Source organism: Thunnus thynnus, chromosome 8 (assembly GCF_963924715.1).
Source record: "Thunnus thynnus chromosome 8, fThuThy2.1, whole genome shotgun sequence".
Taxonomy (NCBI): Eukaryota; Metazoa; Chordata; class Actinopteri; order Scombriformes; family Scombridae; genus Thunnus; species Thunnus thynnus.
The window spans coordinates 2,207,247-2,222,672 of NC_089524.1; the positions used below are offsets into that span (position 1 = coordinate 2,207,247).

General features: G+C 39.5%; 1 protein-coding gene across 4 annotated transcripts in view; it reads right to left on the reverse strand.

Annotated features, from left to right (window-relative positions):
- LOC137187295 (uncharacterized) overlaps positions 1–15,394 on the reverse strand; it is a 37,212-nt gene extending 21,818 nt beyond the window's left edge. Inside the window, exons 1-6 of one of the 4 annotated variants that reach the window (XM_067596103.1) lie at positions 14,443–15,394; positions 4,402–4,695; positions 3,441–3,723; positions 3,013–3,036; positions 1,967–2,105; positions 187–908 (exon numbers count right to left, since the gene is read on the reverse strand). In XM_067596103.1, the coding sequence (XP_067452204.1) occupies positions 1,987–2,105; positions 3,013–3,036; positions 3,441–3,723; positions 4,402–4,629 (654 nt within the window). In that variant the 5' untranslated portion in view covers positions 4,630–4,695; positions 14,443–15,394 and the 3' untranslated portion in view covers positions 187–908; positions 1,967–1,986. Of the gene's footprint in view, positions 1–186; positions 922–1,966; positions 2,106–3,012; positions 3,037–3,440; positions 3,724–4,401; positions 4,696–8,882; positions 8,998–14,442 lie in introns of those variants that run through there. The other 3 variants (XM_067596102.1, XM_067596100.1, XM_067596101.1) reach the window with 3 other exon arrangements.
- Positions 15,395–15,426: the final 32 nt, after the last annotated feature.

A 15,426-nucleotide genomic window follows, 5' to 3' on the forward strand; every position in this document is an offset into this window, starting at 1 on the left:
TTAAAAATTGTGAAGCTGACCTTTAAATAAACAAAGCTATCTCCGTCCAGACAGTGATGAAGGCTATTGTGTAGTCGGTGTACATGCAAAAGGAAAATCATCATTCCAAAGATAAGAGAATAAACATTTCAAGCTGTTATGAGCTTCAGTAGATCTGTAAAATATCACACAAGCTGAACGAACAAATGAATTTTTATCCAGTTTTAATCTGTAAGACAGACATTACAGGAGTGTGGAGCAGGTGAAGACAGTACATCTGAACATCTGAACATGATTATATTTCATCCTTATTTCATCGTCTTAAAAACATACTTAAAGCTGAAGTGCAGGACTTTAATCTCCCCGTTCTGACAGTGACAGTAAAGAGAGATGCTTGGCTGTGATTGGCTGACACAGATATGCAGCAGCTCTCATATGAGCGCAGAGAGAGCCTGTAAAAACTGATATGTTTTGATGGCCAACTGGCCGGGATTTGTCCCAGTATGCCTAATGGCCAGTACGCCAGTGGGCATAACTTACTGTTGTGGCTGTAAAATGGTGGATAAATGGTTTTGAGTGTCACACAAGTCCTGAAGATGACTCGTTTCACTATCAGAATTTGATCCATTTGGTCTGATAACAGTTGGAAAGTTTAGAAGAGCCGAATGGCCAACATGGGAATGTCACATCCAACATGAGATTTAAAAACTCCACATAATGTGAAATACAGAAATTTATCTGGCAGTGATCTGCTTAATCAGCACTGTTTGAACTGGTTTGGCTTGAATTTAACAGAAGTTCTGCACTGCAGGTTTAAAAAGTAGGAAATATGAAAAAAGTGAGGAATAACTTGTTCAGTCGTCATCCTTGATGTTGTTTTCACCACCTTCCTCCATCAAGACCTGAGTTGTTCCATCTGGACGGATCGTCTGCATGTTGAACCTGTGAACACAGGAAATTATTGATGAGCTACTTATTGAATCAAAGTCAGACAATATTAAATGTAAACTAGACAAACTTACAGGGACAAAGAGAAAAAAGCCTTTTGACAAATCCACTGTAGGAAAACATTATTGTAACAATATCTACTTTATATAATTGATAGTGTTAACATAACAGGAACATTCAGTTTAAAGTTCGATCAATGAAACACATTTGGATCATGACGTGTGGTGTTAAAGGAGTTTTCTAATTCATCTGTTCAGGGCTGTGGAGGAACGTCAGACAAAAAGGTGGATTTGTAGGGAGAGACATAAAGCAGAGATACTGCAGCATGCTGGTGGTCTAAAAGCAACAAGTTAGTTATTGTAGTTAGTTGCTGAGTTGGTCGCTTATCAATACGTTCTGCAGTTGCAGCAAAAATAAAAAAATGACAGACATGATACACACTGTTTATGTTGAAGGTAACTAACACTTTACAATGATTTCATTATATTGATTCTGATTCTTTAGCATCAAATAATCCAGTGACAGTTGTCTGTACATCTACAGCTACACTGTAAACAGCAGCTGCTAATAGTTCATTCAGCATCATTTTAATGGTGCCAATATACTAAAATGAAAACAAATAAAAGGCTTTAAAAAAAGAAAAGAAAACAGGAGGCTCAAGTTGTAACCCACAGCATAACTCCATGGCAACATTATGTTTTATTTATATCATATTATTTATATATTGTAAGACATTTATGTTGGACATAACATTACATATCTGAAACTAAAGATGATGCCAGTTTTGGTCTGAATGACAAACATGAAGAAAGAAAACCCCGTAGATGTATACTGACAATAATGTAATAATATTCTGACTACAAATAACTAAAATGAACAGTGATGATCCGTAAGAGGCTGAGTAAAGATGCTTCATGGGAACAGAATTTTTATTTATATAGTTATATTCCTAAATAATACAATATATAATTATACTGTATTATAAATCTACTGGGTTATTGATGTTAAAACATCACTGACTGCAACTTTCAACACCTACTCATTTGGTTCCTTTTGAGTTTATGAGCGTTTCCAATATTTGTAGCCAACCACCCCTGCTATGATGATGATGATGATGATGATGATGATGAAGATGAGGTAGATGTTGACTCCAGCAGGCAGCTGTCCTGAGTGAATATCTATCAGACACAGAGGGAACAACAAACAGTGAGAGATGAGGAGAGCAGAGCTCAGACATTAAACACAAAATGTAAATAAAACCTTTGAGAGGTTTTTAGATGTTATCTGGAGTGAAGAAGATGAAGATGAGAACTTATTGTAGCTGTAATATATGAAGACTGGGACTCTAGTGTTTCCCTGAATTATTCAATTCAATTCAGTTTTATTTATATAGCGCCAAATTACACCAAAACTCATCTCAGGACACTTTTCACATAGAGCAGGTCCAGACGTACTCTTTAATCTACAGAGACCCAACATTCCTCCATCAGCAGCACTTGGTGCCAAAATCAAGGAAAAACTCCCCTTTAACAGGAAGAAACCTCAAGAAGAACCAGACTCTAGGTGGGCGCCATCTGCCTTGACCGGTTGAGTTGTGAGCGCCGCTGCTAAAATTTCACACCATCATTCATATCATCCATCTGGACTTAAATAATCTTTTGAATGCAGGACTTATACTGGTGTATTTTCTCTACTTTTACTTAAAGATCCCCTCCAGACATGTATTAACACATAAAATACTCTGCTGGGAACAATAATGTGTGTCTGATTTGGTTTTTCAACAAATAACAGTATAATTACCTTTTTAAAAGCTTAACTGCTAAACACCAGATGTCTCTTACTTCACTGTAAAGTTCATTATCAGTGTTTGTGCACTGGAGGCTTCAAGTTTCATCATCACACTTGTGCAGGTTGCATACTGGACCACGACTGGCTCCAAACTGGTTCTGATATCAGAAATCCTGCTCATAGACCCACCTATTATTGTCAGACTTTGGACCTGAATATTTCCTCCACTACTGTCTTTGACACATTCATGCCATCTGATAAGAAAACTGCAAGAGAATAAATATAAATGACACTTACCATCAGAGGGAGGTTTTGGGCATTCTGTAATAAAAAAGAGCTCATGGTTAGTCAGGAAACAGTAAAATAAGGCAGAAATCTGAAAGCTAAAACAGGAACACAGGAGAGAAACGAAACTAAAACCAGAGATTCAGTCAGAAGCCATAAAAGTAACCAGAACTGACCACAGAGAGACTTTACAGACAGTTTTCTCTCTGCCAGCAGCAGCGCAGCTCATCATGTTATCACTGCTGTGAGACTGCAGTGAACAAAGTGCTGATTGGCTTTTTACTCGCAAAAGTTCTATTGCATAACAAGCATAGTTGTCATCAACTCAAGTAAAATCTTATCTGTCACTTACCTGGTTCACTGTCTAAAATCTCATCCTATAAAAAAAGCGAATACTGAATAGACACCAAGACATTTCTTACTGGAATAAAACTTCTTACCGAACTCTGAGATTTTGACGTTGTTGTCTCCAGCCTCCATCTTCACCTCCACATTGTTTGCCAGGTTACAACAGACAACATAGACGCTTTGGTCCTGATGGTCCTGATGGTCCAGACAGACCAGGCAGGAGGAGTTAGGAAAGGAGGAGATTGAGGAGCAGGGGGGGAGGGGTGTATGCGGATCCCCTCTATTCCAGAGATTTACATGGTTAGAATGGAAATCAAACAGCACTGTGGCCTTTTCTGCCAGCGGACCAGACGAGTTGAAACACCTGAGGCCCGTCTGGAGAAACAGGAGAGGGGGAAAAAGAAGAAAAGTTAGCTAACTCCACACTACGTTGGAACTGTACATATGTATACCTCTAAAGTAAATCAATAGGACAGGCATTTTAATTTCATGAGGGGACAGAATGCATTGTATATTTGTTTCTCCTGTTATCAAACAAGATGAACACAGCTTTGGATGGAGGGTACACGGACCATCCGTCCTCCTGCTGGTTAAAAACAACAACGAATTTGGTCTTTGCAAACGGAAATGATGTCCATGTTTATTTGCATATAGAGTGGGGAAGTGAGATCCGATCACAAGTGGTCACTCAGGACGCATGTGGAGATGCATGTTAATGCCAAGTGTAAACAGGGCCAGAGTTTACGTACAGGTGTGCACATTGTCCCATCAAGTTTGTTTTTATAGATCTCAACTTTTGCGTGGGAAGTGGCGTACACCTCTTTCAGACCCCGTTTTATGTGTACGCAACGTTTATAAATGAGACCCCAGAACTCCAGAGAGCCAGCCAATCTCAATCGTGCATAAGGAGCGCATTTCACTTCCATTACCCCTGGCGAGAGTTGTACTAGCTCAGCTGATTTTGTATCATGAGTTGACCACCACCATTTACCTCTAGAATAGATGGATGAGTTTGCTCTTAGTCTTATGTGTCTGTGTAGAGAGTAGACTTACTTTGCTGCTAAGCGTGAAGGTGCACGTCAATCCTTTGTCCTTTGTTGGTTCAGAATTCAACTGATCTGAAACGTACTGCAAAGAGCGTCCCCTGTGTGGATACTCTGGATTATTCTGCGCATCCACCTGCCCGAGCTCAATCAACAGGAGGAAGAGGAGGAACCACAGCTTTTCCCTTCCTCGTGAACGGATGAGGGAGCCTGTCTGCACCTCAACGCATGGACCCATTCTGCTCTGCCCTCGACAGTAAGGGATGTTGTGGTTGACAGCAGCACCTGGAACGGACCTTTCCACCTGGGAGACAAAGACAGTTTGTCCAGAGATTTGATTAGTACAAAATCACCCACTTGAAATGGATGAATAGGCTCTCTGGATAGTTATGGGAGTCTACTTGACACCTGGAAATGAAACTTTGTCAAGGTTTCTGTTAGTTTCTTAACATACTCTGTCATATACTCATCAGTCCAAAGCAGAGTAGTTTTGTGAGGTGTCAAAGGTGGGCTTGCCCCTGTGGACATCAGCCTCCCCATCAACTCTTCATGAGGACTTAGTCCCGTGGTTGCATTAGGTGCACTTTGAATGGAGTACAGCACAACAGGCAATGCATCAGGCCATTACAGACCTGTTGTCATCATAGTTTTGGTCAGTCTCTTGTTGATAGTAGAGTTCATCCTTTCAATCTGGCCTGAACTTTGCAGATCATAAGGGACATGCAACTGCCACTGAAACACTAGCACTGTTGCAGTACTCTGGGTTATCTTTGCCACAAAAGCTATTTATTCCCCGTGGTACAACAAACCTAGAAATAAGGTCTCTCAGCAGACACTTGACAACTGTTTTTGCATCCTCTCTCCTAGTGGGATATGCTTCTACCCATTTGGAGAACATATCTATCAGAACCAAGAAATATTTGTAGCCCTGGCAACTTGGCAATTGTACAAAATCTATTTGCATATTTACAAGGGGACCTGATGGCAGTTCCATATGATCATGCTTCATTGCACCATCTTTTCTCCTGGTTTGATGACACGTCATGCACCTGTCCACTAATGTTTATGAGATTTGTGTGATGCCTGGAGCAAACCATTGTGAACGAATTACCTCATTTATTCTCCCTTTTCCTACATGGAGGGAACGAGGGCAAACAGGCCAACCATCAGAGTGGAGCCACAAGCAGACTCTGAATCATGGGCACGACCTTTATGTTTCACAATGATATTCTTACACCATTCAGGACATCACGCAGGGGAATATCACCAGTTAATTCAAACTCCAGTAAGGCTACTCCTTTAATGTTTTTTCTACACCAACTACGTTGCCTGTGTTAAGGATTTGATTTCGGTGGGTCTAAATGATGCAAGGTAGAGAATGCAGCCAGTATTTTTAGAAAATATTGTAACGCTTTATATTGTATGGCTATAATAAATAATACCACAATTCACTCACATTTCAGATGCATTCAGGTGGGTTTTCAAAAATAAAGTGAGAGGATACTCTATTGATTATGGTAAAAGAAAATGTAAGAAGCAAAAAGAATCAAGACAAATGATAACTGACATAAATGAGTGTTGTAAAAGGACTGGGTTATCGGATACAAATAGGAAGAACTGATTAGGTTACGATCTAAATTATATGAAATGTATCTGCATAAAGCAAGAGGGGCATTTATACGATAACGTTGTAATCAACCCAAAGGAAATAGTGAATGAAATATTTATTTAGTATTTAACCTCTTAATCCCTGCTGGCTCAGGCCCCTGCTCAAAAATGGCCTGCACAAAATGAATACAGTATATATCTGCAACTACAAGGTTTATATGAATAATCTTTATATCATAATATAGGTAACACTTTTTAGATTTCTGCAGAGGTGTAAGCATCAGTATAGATGTAACTGGATCAGAATAAATGAAGATGGAACACAGCATAAATGAAAGATTTAATTTCCGCCTTAAAAACTTTACACTATTAGAGTAAATATCCTCTTTTGAATGTTGTAACCCAAAACCTCTAGCAAACCACAAAACAACATCTGAACATTTCTTGTGCCAAAAATGATGCTAATAAAGTAAAGCAGAGCAAAGTCAGAGAGGTTTTGGCGGAGCAGAGATTTAGCAGAGATTTCCAAAATAGCTATTTGTAATTATATCAATGTGAGTAATGATCTCAGGTCTCTTTTGAAAGGTCACAACCTCAAGCATGTACTGCTTTTGGGTAAATAAGTGTCAGTACTACTATTCAACCACTAGATGGAGACACCGATCTTTTGTTGATCTATGACGATGCCCAACTGCAATATCTCCTGCATGAATCTCAGTATAACTTTACATTAATAAAGATAAAAGTCTTCATTCATGATTCAGCATCCCGCTTGTATGTAGGTAGGCTGTACAAGCTCAATACTATGTCACAGAAATATGAAGTCACTAACCAACGATCTGTCGGTCTTTTTCAGGGTCTGGTAGCAGACGTCCTAGTTCAAGAGAGCAGCAGCTCGTTCAGTGTGACTCTAAAGAACAGTTAACAATATCTAGTACATCGAGAATAAAACTATCTACAACCTCTTTAAAAAAGGAAGTGGGGATGGCATCGAGTGAGCAGGTGGAGGATTTCAATTGAGAAATGATATTCCGGAGTTCCCCTTCACTAATTTTCCTAAAATAATTTAGATTTCCTCGAACAGCGCCGGCATATTTTCCATTGGTAGTATTCATAATACTAGTGGTGATGCTGACAATCTTATTTTCAAAGAACGAGGCAAACTCCTCGCACTTTGACTGTGGGGGAAGATGGACATGCTCGTTAAAGTGGATGGGTTTTAGGAGACAGTCAATGGTTTAAAATTAAATTCTGGGATTATTCTCATTAGTGTTAATAATTTTAGAAAAATATGCCTGCCTTTCACAGCGCAAGGCATTGTTGTAAACATAAATAGATTTTAAGAGAATCTCTCGGTGGACTGTTAGTTTGTTTTTCCTCCATACACGCTCTGCTCAACGGGATTCCCTCTTTAGGAGGCCTGTTTGCCCTTTTTTCAGGGGGTGGCCTTAGTTTGTGGTTTATATTTAATTCTCTCCAGTGCCACTATGTCTGGAGATGACGTTAATTTTTGATTGCAGTTGTTAACTTTTTCATGGATTGATGTAGGGTCATCAGAAAAAGCCTGACTGTGCAAATGGTTTGAGAAGATAGCGGCTGAGGAGGGACCAAGAAAGCGTCTTTTAGTAAGATACTTAGTATCATTGTTTTCTAACCCTGAGATGACAACATTAAAGAACAAACAGTAGTGGTCTGACGCAGCTAAGTCAACCAAATCACTAGATCTGGAGTGTGGCCGCAGTTGTGAGTTGGCCCGGTAACATGCTGTAATAAGTCAAAAGAATGTAAAACTTTTATAAAATCCATAGCCCTGCAGTGAAGGGTATTATCAATATGCAAGTTCAGGTCACCAGTTAAGAGAATGCTGTCATAGTTAGTAACACAGACTGAGGGTATATCCGCGATTTCAGGTAGAAAAGAGGCTGAATACTTTGATGGTCGATAGATTGTAACGAGGAGCACAGGAGTTTGACTTTCCAGTATAATGGCCTGATATTCAAAAGAAGAAAAATCACCAAAGCTCAGGTGTTTATATTTAAAAGTATCTGAGGAGATAGCAGCCAGCCCTCCTCCTCGCTTCCCGTCACGGGAACAGGCCCGCTGATAAAAATAAATCGTTTTTGGTGCGCTCAGACTAAATCGTTCAAAAACCTGAGGAATTTGACACTGACAACTAAATTTAGAGTAGAGCAATATCCAAACTATAAGCCTTGTCTTAACAATGTTATTTTGTTATTATTGTTATTCAAGTGAAGGATTACTTTAGGCCGTGGTGCTTATATATCTGTTTCACTTCTTCATGCAAACGTCTGAGTGTGGTGTTTATTAAAGCACTTTATTTGATTAAAAATAATAGTGCAATGTTGTGTTGCATCGTTACAAATTCATTGACATAAATTTATTTCATTCAATGTATGATTACATTTTGAATATTTTCTTACTGAATTGTTGAAATTTTATTTATCTAACACATGATTAGACTCCGGTGACAACATGTGCTTAAATCGTAAAACACAGAATTCAGGGAAATTAAAACGGAAAACACAGACTTTGGGAGAAAAAATTAAAACGGATTTCATAGGGCCTTAGTTAAGTAAAAGATAAGTTATTACTAAGAAGCTTTAATCAACAACATTAACTTGAGCAAAAAATGTGTTGTGTTCATATTACTTTTACAAAGAAAGAAAGAAAAACATCTAAACTAACAAACTGCTGTCTGTAGAAACTTTCCCTGAAAAGTAGTAGTGGCCTGCCTTCTTCTCACTTCTCCAAACTGTCCAACCCGACGAGGGATATTTTCATCTCTAACAAACTGCGTCATACTGTAGTTTAGATTCTTCTACCAGTGGGATATGACTAACGATTAAAACATATTTTACTCACTTTGTGGTTGGCCGACAGCTTGGTCTGGATGTTGGTGGACAAATAGCAGGCTGCTGTACGGTAATGTGCAGGTTCCACACTTATATCCACGGAGCTTCTGATGCAACGTTTTTAACTTGTCCAGCTAGACAACATAACGGTTCAAAAGAAGAGGAAGGTCCCGCCACAGTGTACTGACACCCCTGATCTAAATCCAACAGGAAGTCCACAATATGCTCATCAAAGCACCAATGTGCCAATTGTAGGAGCCATGAATGGATTAATTTTCAAGTTTGAATGAATTGCAAAGTAGTAATTTTTTGTTTTATATTTTGTTTTATTTTGGTTTGTTTATTATTGCACGATCACGGTGATTGATAATCAGGTCACATGGATATGGGCGGTGGTATCCTATAGTTAATATGAGCACCTGTTCACCTGCATGCAGGCTGGTAAGAAAGACAGAGGGTGAGTGGGTCGTTGTATTTTTTTGTTGTATAACTGGGAACGTCATTACAACATCACGGGTAAGTGGGTGGTCAGATAAGATGCTGGGGACAGTGGGCTCCTCAGCCAGAAGAGGTGGAAAGTTGAGCTAAAACCAGGTGGTTTTCTAAGCTGTTTTCCAGTCGCAGAAAATAATCACTAAGAAAACAAACACTCACAGTGATTCCTCGTCACCACTCTTCTGAAGAACCTGATGTTTCTTCTTAAAGGGAAGTGAAGTGTCTTTCTTGTTTAAAATGTTTTTCTTTCCCAATCATTTATTTCATTTCTCTTTCTCTCACTCTGTGCTCGATTTTCATTCTTGTTTCTTTCACTCTGAGCTGCAAGCCTTCTGCCAGTTATAACAGAGGACATGTGAAGGCATTACAAACTGTGTATCCTGCACACTGTTTATCTATGCTTTTATATATTTTTTTCTGAACACTAGTTGGCAAAGCAGTTGCTGTGCTGCTTAGACTGACTAAGATTTGCTGGCAGCTCAAGATATAATTAACAGATCTCATGCTTATGCTGTGTCATTGTGGGTGAGTCAGTGCTAATGTAGAAATAATGTGTGGTTCTCTTTTTGGAGTTTTGACAGTTCAGTTCCATCACTTTTTCCATCCTTTTGTGTGTTAGATGTTAGAGGTTTTTAAATTAAAACTGAGCTGATCTTATCACTGGTGCAAAAGTAATGAAAGACCAAAGGATTGGCTTGTCATTTTAATATACACATGTGAAGTAAGATCATTACTTCTCTTCTCTGTTACTGTGTGTGTCTGAGGGAGGGGAATGTTTTCTTGCAATTCCTGATGAATCGTTCCTTTCTTTCCTTCTGACTTAAGTCCAAAAAAGCTGCATTTTTTTTTATGTCGTGTCATAGCATAATACCAAATGTTTGTTTTAGTAACAGATGTCATTTTGGGTAGAGCTAGTGAGGGAGGTTGGGTAGTTTTCCTTTGGCAGTAACTGGTAAACAGGAGTGGTTACACTCCAGGGAAAGTATTATCAATCACTTAACAGATAGCAATGGTAGATAGATCATTCTTCTTGTAGATATAAACCACTTTCAGTTCATTATTATAAACATCTATGCCCCCAGTAATAAACAAAATTAAAGCTGCAAGCAGCGATGATCGGGCCCTCGCGTCCTTGCGTATGTCGGGGCTCGGCACTGGTGAAGGGCTTCTGTCACAGGGATATAGATGTCCCCAGACCTGGGCTGTTTTCAGACAGTGCAAGGGGAGATTAACGTCACATCCTCAATCACCTACTCTGCCTGCTGCAGGGGCTGCTGCATTGAAATGTCGTAGGGGGCGCTATGGAGCCAGTTTTCATCACTGACTGAATATTGCTATTTAGACGTGTTCAGGCTGGGAGTCTTATCAAACATGTAAAGTTTGGTGTAGACTCGAGCATTTACACTAAAGTTATAGCAATTTCGCCTGTCATGGCGAAACATCAAAACTCAACGCCACGCCACGGCCACACGCTTCAATGATAACTAAATCTTTTGATAACTTTTGATCACACACTACTGTAGATGACACACACTGATTTTGAAGTCGTTACCATGAATTATGTAGGAGGAGTTCGTTAAAATACAAGGTATGCGAAATGGTCAAAAAAACGCGAAAAATGACCACTTTTATCAAGATGGCCGACTTCCTGTAGGACTTACGATATGGCTCCAAGAGGCTTTTTTGTGCGTCTTGACATGATACATAAGCCTCCTGAATTTCATTTTCCTAGGTTAATCTGGAAGGCGGGGCTACAATTTTGAAATTTTCAAGGGGGCGCTGTTGAGCCATATTGTCACGTCTATGCAAATGACCTATCCAGGATTTTTACTGGTGTCGCTCCAGACATGTGTGCCAAGTTTTGTGACTGTAAACCCATCCCTTGTCCCTAAAATACAGCATCGTATTTCATGGCGAAGGATGTGTCGCCATGGCAACGGCGTTTGGTCATGGGTCATGACCTGCTAAATGTAGCATCACCAAGGTCTTACATCTTAGCTGAGTCAATTTCAGGTGCATCGGCCAAATTTCCTAGGAGCAATACAACAAAGAACGACACATGATACTTCCTGTTGCCAGTAGGTGGCGCTATGACTCTCACTAAATATGGGCCTGACAATGTGTTCAGTCCGGGACTCTTAACAAGAATATGAAATTTGGAAAAGATCAGACCATGTGGAGTCAAGTTATAAGGCTTTGAAATTTCATGGCGAGACATCGAAATTCGCCGCGTCGTCATGGCAACACCTTTCGACGAAAAGTCACCAACTTCATAAAATAGGATCTCCAAGGTCTTTAGGCTATTCTGAGTAAATTTGAGGTGGATCCCATCACCGTGCCACCCACAGAGCGTCAAAGTGTAAAACATGTAACTTCCTGTTGCCAGTAGGTGGCGCTATGACTTAGATCCAATATTGACACAGGAATGTGTTCAGGACGGGACTCTTTCCAAGCACAAAAGGTTTGGGTCTCTTAGGATCGTGCATGCCGGAGTTATGGCCGTTTGAATTTTCACGGCGAAGGATCGAAATTCGCCGCCCGACCACACCCCCTCAGCAATGTCGAAAACTCACCTTTTTTTTTTATAACTTTTCATCTCCCAGGTCTGTAGATGATACTGACCGAATTTCAAGCTGCTCAGGTCAAATCCCTAGGAGGAGTTCGTTAAAGTACGCGGGCTAAAAACAGCAAAATTGGCCTGAAAATGGCAACTTTGAACCAAAATGGCCGACTTCCTGTTGGATTTAGGGTATGGCTCCAAGAGAGTTTTTGGTGCGTCTGGTCATGATATATAAGCACACCAAATTTCATTGTTCTACGACGATCTGTATCGTGGGGCTCGCTTTTCTTAATTTTCTAGGTGGCGCTGTCGAGCCATTTTTCCACGCATTTTTTGCGAGACCAATAAAATCTGCGATTTTCACCAGCTGACGCGCACGCCAATTTTGGTGAGTTTTGGTACACGTTTGTAGAAGTTATTTGAGGTCAAAGAGTTGAAATAATAATAATAATAATAATAATAATAATAATAATAATAATAATAATAATAATAATAATAATAATTCCTTTGGAAACAAGAGGGCTTCGCGCTGGTCAGCGCTCGGGCCCTAATAATGCAGTTCTATTTTCAACAATAGAAAGTAAAATCAATTAGCTGTTCAGCCAAAGTTCAACAGTTTCCCAAAGTTTTATGGGGAGGAGACTTTAAAATAGTGATGGATGAAAACATGGATAGATGGCCAAGTAAATTAGAAGATATATGTCACAGGATGAACCTCACTGATATCTGGAGACATAAACACCTAAACCAAAGAAGGTGTACTTACGGTTGAGTAATAAGGATAGATCTCAGCAATCCCGTATAGACTTCTGGTTGGTCTCGATATAGAAAATAATGTGGATTCAGTGCTAATAGAACCCAGAGTTCTTACGGATCATAAGGCTGTTACAATTGAGATCAATATGGGATCGATTAGACATAACTTCAACAAAGATTACTGGAAATTAAGTAACACTATTACAAAATGACAAATTTAAAATGAACCCAAAAAATAATTAACAAATATTCAAGACTTTTTTTTAATTTTGAAAATGTTGGGAATTTATGAAATTAGAAATTTAGCTTTATAATTTTGGGAAAGGATTGCTAAAGCAAACAGAGAAAAAGAATCCCAAATAATAACAAAAATAATAAGGTTATCACAGAAGGTAAGCTTGTCTGTCATCTCTGCAACTCGAATTAGACAAAATATATGAAGAAAAGGCCAGAGGTGCCTTTGTCAGATCAGGCCTGGAATTAGGCCTAAGTCATTTTTAGGGCAAGCCCACTTTGGCCTTTGCTAAGTAGGGTAGACCAGGGATGGTTTCAAATAATAAACGGGTCTGGTTCGATTTTCGAATTTTTTAATTTTTCTAACTTCGATTTTCAGTAAAGTAGCCGGCTAAGTGGTTAAAAAAAGGTGGCGCGTTTTTAATCTGTGCAGTTTAAGACACCATCTAGGCCTACTGCTAGTGACGGGGAGGCAGCTGCGTGCACAAAATGAAATTTTAAGGCAAAATTAAAAAACTTGGTGTCCAAAGTCCAAAGCCGTAGCACCTACGTCAAAGTTGCAGCACCTCACAGGGAACCTGACGGTTTACAGTGAATTGCTTCCTACCAGATTTGCACTATATCTTGAGTTTTTGTGGATTTCGAGGCAGTTTACTAAAATAAAAAATTCAAACATAAACATAAGAGTCATAAAATAACATCTTAAGTGACTTCAGCATTAGTTGGCTGCCTCTCCTCTTCACCGTCCACCCTGACAACCGACACTTTTATCTCAAACAAACTGCACCATATTCTGCGGTAAAAGACTAAAACATATTTTACTCACCTTGTGGTACAGCTTGGTCTGATTGTTGGTGGACAAATAGTAGGCTGCTACTACTGTATTACCAGAGAAGTGACTGCGCGCGCGCGCGTGTGTGTGTGTTCTCTAAATAAAGATTTTTCTTAAAAAAAAGGAATGAATGTGATCTGGAGAGAGAATATGTGTCACAGGGCCAGACACAGGAGAGAAGGCTACTAACGTTACACTAGGTAAGAAACAAACTTCTACTTAGACAACCTGTAAATTAACGTTAACGTATTAATAGCAATCAGATGTAAAATCGGTGCCGATCTGGTCTATGTCTACAGGCTGAGTTCGAGTCCGGAATTTCCCGGTTCTGCATGGGTCTGGATCCCAGCTTTCGAATAATAAACGGGTCTAGTTCGATCAGTGTGATACATTTCCGAGTCTTTTTAGGGTTCGCGCACGAATTTTTGGACCCATGAGGACCTCTACTTCCCAGTTTTAATTTTTCTAACTTCGATTTTCAGTTAAGTAGGCTACTAGGGTGGTTAAAAAAAAGTGAAGCGTTTTTAATCTGTGCAGTTTAAGACACCATCTACTGCTTATGACGGGGAGGCAGCTGCATGCACAAAATGAAGTTTTAAGGCGAAATTAAAAAACTTAGTGTGCAAAAGCATACAGTATAAAATCTCAATCAGAGCTGTATTTTATTGAAAAGTCCAAAGCCGTAGCACCTACGTCAGTTTTAAGCGTCGTCCAGCAGCACCTCACACGGAACCTGACGGTTTACAGTTAATTGCTTCCCACCACATTTGCAGTATCACAGCTTGGTCTTGGTGTGGGCGGCCTCTTTCTGCCCTGGGAATTTTTCGAGCTTCTCGTGTTCCTTCTTCATGATGTTATCTGTGGCTGATATGTTTCAGATGCCATACCATGTTTCAGTCTCTCCGTTTTCCACCCAACGTCCCGCAGCGAGGAGACGTTAAAATCCTCGATGAAAATGTTACTTGTAGTCCGGTAACGGGAGGAATCTCTCCCTCCAGAAAAACAACGTCCATTTCCTGAAATGTTTAATGTCCACTTGCTCGTTAGCGACCGTCAACAAAAGCTCCATTTGGAGGTAAAGGCCTCTTTTTTCAGGCTGACATTCAGCCAGACATCACCACCTTACGCACTCGTTCCCAATTTCCTACATAATAGACACTTTACGGTTAACTCAACAGTGACACTGCCTCATCGTCGTCTTTTTGTAATAAAAAAACAAAAGTTTATTAACAACAACATCATATACGATACATATAAAACACGACGACATAAAAAAAGACAAATAACAACTTGGTACGAGCAAAATGTCCATGGAAGTCCGAGGCTCTTCATTCAAAAGTTCAAATTATAGCACCAACTTCAAAGATGTTTCAATATCAGTCCTGCGAGGTCACAAGTGTTTTGTATAATTGAGGTCCTTAGAGCTTTAGACTGCTCTGAATATTTTATGGAGTCCACATATTCATTGAGTTAATTCAGGCAGGAATTTTGTGGATGTGATATTTAGCAAGTAAAAATAAGAGATTTATTATAAAATATTTTCCTTCATTTTCACTCTTACAATCAAACACACCAACAACCTTGTTGAGTGCCAACAAGGAGAGCTTCAGTTTTGCTGCTGTTTAAGTGCAGGAAAATTTGTGCTCATCCAGGCCTTTATCTCCTTAAGACAGATAA